The 2,993-nt window shown below is 56.5% G+C and overlaps 1 protein-coding gene across 1 annotated transcript; it reads right to left on the reverse strand.

Annotated features, from left to right (window-relative positions):
- Nucleotides 1-392: 392 nt before the first annotated feature.
- On the reverse strand, nucleotides 393-2,548 carry DNAJC5 (DnaJ (Hsp40) homolog, subfamily C, member 5). Its single transcript, XM_006873333.1, has 4 exons — nucleotides 2,442-2,548; nucleotides 1,666-1,879; nucleotides 851-1,022; nucleotides 393-496 (listed from the first exon to the last, which is right to left on the reverse strand). The coding sequence occupies exons 1-4, from the start codon at nucleotides 2,546-2,548 to the stop codon at nucleotides 393-395; spliced, it is 597 nt and encodes a 198-aa protein (XP_006873395.1).
- Nucleotides 2,549-2,993: the final 445 nt, after the last annotated feature.

A 2,993-nucleotide genomic window follows, 5' to 3' on the forward strand; every position in this document is an offset into this window, starting at 1 on the left:
AGATTCTGTGCTAACTGCCTGACACCAACAGGGGGCGCGGGGTGGGGGGCACGTTGGGGGCGGAGCCCAGAGATGGGTCCCGCTGGGGCCAGGCCAAGCAGCAGAGTTGGTCCCAGTGCTTTCGACTGGCGTGGGGCACCCACAACACGGACAGACATGGACATCACCCCATACATGCTATTAAAAAGGAGAAAAAGAAGAAGACCGTAGCGGAACTGCTTTAAATACTGCATGCTACGCACGTCACGAGTCAGGGTACGGCAAGTGGGGCACCCCTAGGCGGCGCTGCCCTCCCCCCCAGGCGCCCCTGGCCCACGCCTACAGTCCATGTTCTGTTCTAGGGGGAGGTGGCCGTGCGGTGGCGGCTCCGTCTACTCGCAGCGGTGGCGGGCTTAGTTAAACCCGTCGGTGTGGTAGCTGGGGTGAGAATCGGCTGTGAGCTGGGTGGTCTCCGTGGCAGATGCCGGCTGGATCACGATGGGCGTGTCTGTGGCCTCTGAAAAGCAAGCAGGGCCCCCTCAGTGCATGAGGTGCCGCCTGAGCACCAGACTGACCACTGGCTGTACCGCGGGATAGTGTCCGCTCACACCAGCACACCTGCCCAGTGGCCTCCGTCCCACCAGCCCGCCCGCTGCCCGCCGGCCCGTGCTGGCCCTCGCACGGCTGCGTGCAGTCTCAGCGGGACTGCTCGGCGAGTCCGCGTTTACCTCCGGCGTCCGCACACTCGCCAGCCGCCACCACAAACACGCCCGCACAGGCTCAGTGCCCTCCTGTTTGACGAGACAGGGGACGCACTCAGGGCTCCTTCGGACGCCCCAGGAACCCGCACCGCGCGGGCAGGTGCACTCACCCCTCTCGTCCGACTGCAGCTGTGCCTCCAGGTCCTCGGGGGACACGTAGACCTCGGCCTCCTCGCCGTCCGGCGGCCTGGGCTTGCACTTCCCGCAGCAGCAGTTGAAACAGCAGCAGAGGCAGCAGCAGCAGTAGCAGCAGGTGAGCAGCCCGCACAGGACGAAGAGGGCCTGGGGGGGGCACGGCGAGAAGGACCAGTGCAGTGAGAAAGGGACCAAGAAAGAGAGAGAGAGAGCCCTAGGGCAGACAGGCCTGTCCGAAAGGGACCAAGAAAGAGAGCCCTAGGGAAGACAGGCCTGTCCGAAAGGGACCAAGAAAGGGAGAGAGAGAGCCCTAGGGCAGACAGGCCTGTCCGAAAGGGACCAAGAAAGAGATCCCTAGGGCAGACAGGCCTGTCCGAAAGGGACCAAGAAAGAGATCCCTAGGGAAGACAGGCCTGTCAGAAAGGGACCAAGAAAGAGAGCCCTAGGGAAGACAGGCCTGTCAGAAAGGGGTTTTATTAAGACAAGGGTTGGTGCTGACCAGCAAATTTGCCAAAAATGGGTTTCCCTGCAGCTAAAGGCCTTCCGGCTGCGTACCTGACACGTGGATCGATCGTTAAAGGCCATAAATGAAGCCAGGTAGATGAAAAAAATAGATACTGATATAAGCCAAACATTTTTACAGTCAGATTTCAAGTGAGTCTTCCCTCAGAACAAAAATCTGCTGTCCTGGCCTTCTAGGGACCAGAGCCTGCCTGTGAGGAGAGATGGCCAGTGCCTTATCTTTCCCAGAAGTCATCTCTCCCAGGAAGGACTGGAGCCCTCCCCTTACCTTGGCCCACCAACTGGAGAGCACGAAGTAGGTGTTGACGTTCTCCTCGCCGAACTGTTCAGCCACGTAGAGTCCCAGGGAGCCGTACTTGTCATAGATGTTCCTCTTTGTGGCATCGGTGAGAATCGCATGTGCGTTGTTGATCTCCTTGAATTTGTCTGCGGCCTCTGGGTTATCAGGGTTCTTGTCGGGGTGATACTTCAAGGCAAGTTTCCTGCAAACCAAAGCCATCTCCTAGTTTGAAATGCAGCCTAGAGTTTTACACCCACCATTGGATGGGGCACAGCAGAGGAAGTGTCAGATGCCACTTTCCAGAATGCTGGGGTCAGAAGGCCCACCCCCTTCCTGCCCAGCAGAGGCCATGGAAACCCATCAGGTCACATACCCTGGGAGCCCTCGCCACAGCAGCATGACTGGACTAGCTGCCGAGGACCATGTCTATGAACTTCCAGCGGGGAAGGCCCACCCTGTTGCCACCTGATTCCCCATACAGGACACAGAGGATGGCGCTAGTGTCTGTTTAGTGTGACTCCCAGGATGCTCCAGGAAATGCCTGGGCTGAGTGACAGCCAGTGTCTCTCTGGACTCAGGAGAGAACTCAGTGCCCAAGTTCAGTGGCGTACTCACTGCTAATGCAGATAGGCAACACCACTGTTATAGTTAACTGGCAGTTAGCCAGGATAAACAAGTCCGCCATACTTCCTAGTCAAACACACGGAGCTATACCAGGGGCAGGTGTGGGCTCTTGGGGAGTGGGAGCCATGCTTTCGTTTTACCGATAAGACTTCTTTATGTCATCTGAGGTTGCGTTCTTGTCCAGCCCTAACACGTGGTACAGGGACTCCCCAGAGGTAGAGAGAGAGCGCTGCCGCTGGTCAGCCATGTCAGGCTAATCTACAAGACAAAAGGGAACATGAGAAAGTAGACACCAAAATTCAGAGTATGGAACTGGGCGAATTTCCGGTGCCGCGTTGTGGGGTTGACAAGGCACCAGGCAGGACCTCTGGTATACACAGCGACCCAGCCATACTGCCTGCCAGGAGAGATGCCACTACATACAAAATGGAACAGTCAAAAGTGAAGAGAAAATGGAAAGGAAACACTTAACAACAAATATTCAATGAAACGAAAGAAGGTAGGAAAGGGAAAGGGAGAAGAAACCCAGAGGGAACAAGCAGAAAGGAAGCAGTCAAATATGAGATCAAATTCAGTGTGAGTGGGCTTACCCACTAACACCGAGTCACTGAAGACGCCAATGAAAAGGCAGAGGTATCATACTGTATAATCGACTTCACGTAAGAGACACACGCTGAAGACGCAGCTTCCTA

The sequence above is a fragment of the Chrysochloris asiatica genome, unplaced genomic scaffold (genome assembly GCF_000296735.1).
Source record: "Chrysochloris asiatica unplaced genomic scaffold, ChrAsi1.0 scaffold00238, whole genome shotgun sequence".
In the NCBI taxonomy this organism is placed as follows: Eukaryota; Metazoa; Chordata; class Mammalia; order Afrosoricida; family Chrysochloridae; genus Chrysochloris; species Chrysochloris asiatica.

Coding starts and splice junctions, on each gene's coding strand:
- DNAJC5 (XM_006873333.1), bottom strand. CDS start 2,548: ATGGCTGACCAGCGGCAGCGCTCTCTCTCTACCTCTGGGGAGTCCCTG. Junction 1,880..2,441: donor GACATAAAGAAGTCTTATCG/GTAAAACGAAAG, acceptor TTTGGTTTGCAG/GAAACTTGCCTTGAAGTATC. Junction 1,023..1,665: donor TCTCCAGTTGGTGGGCCAAG/GTAAGGGGAGGG, acceptor TGCCCCCCCCAG/GCCCTCTTCGTCCTGTGCGG.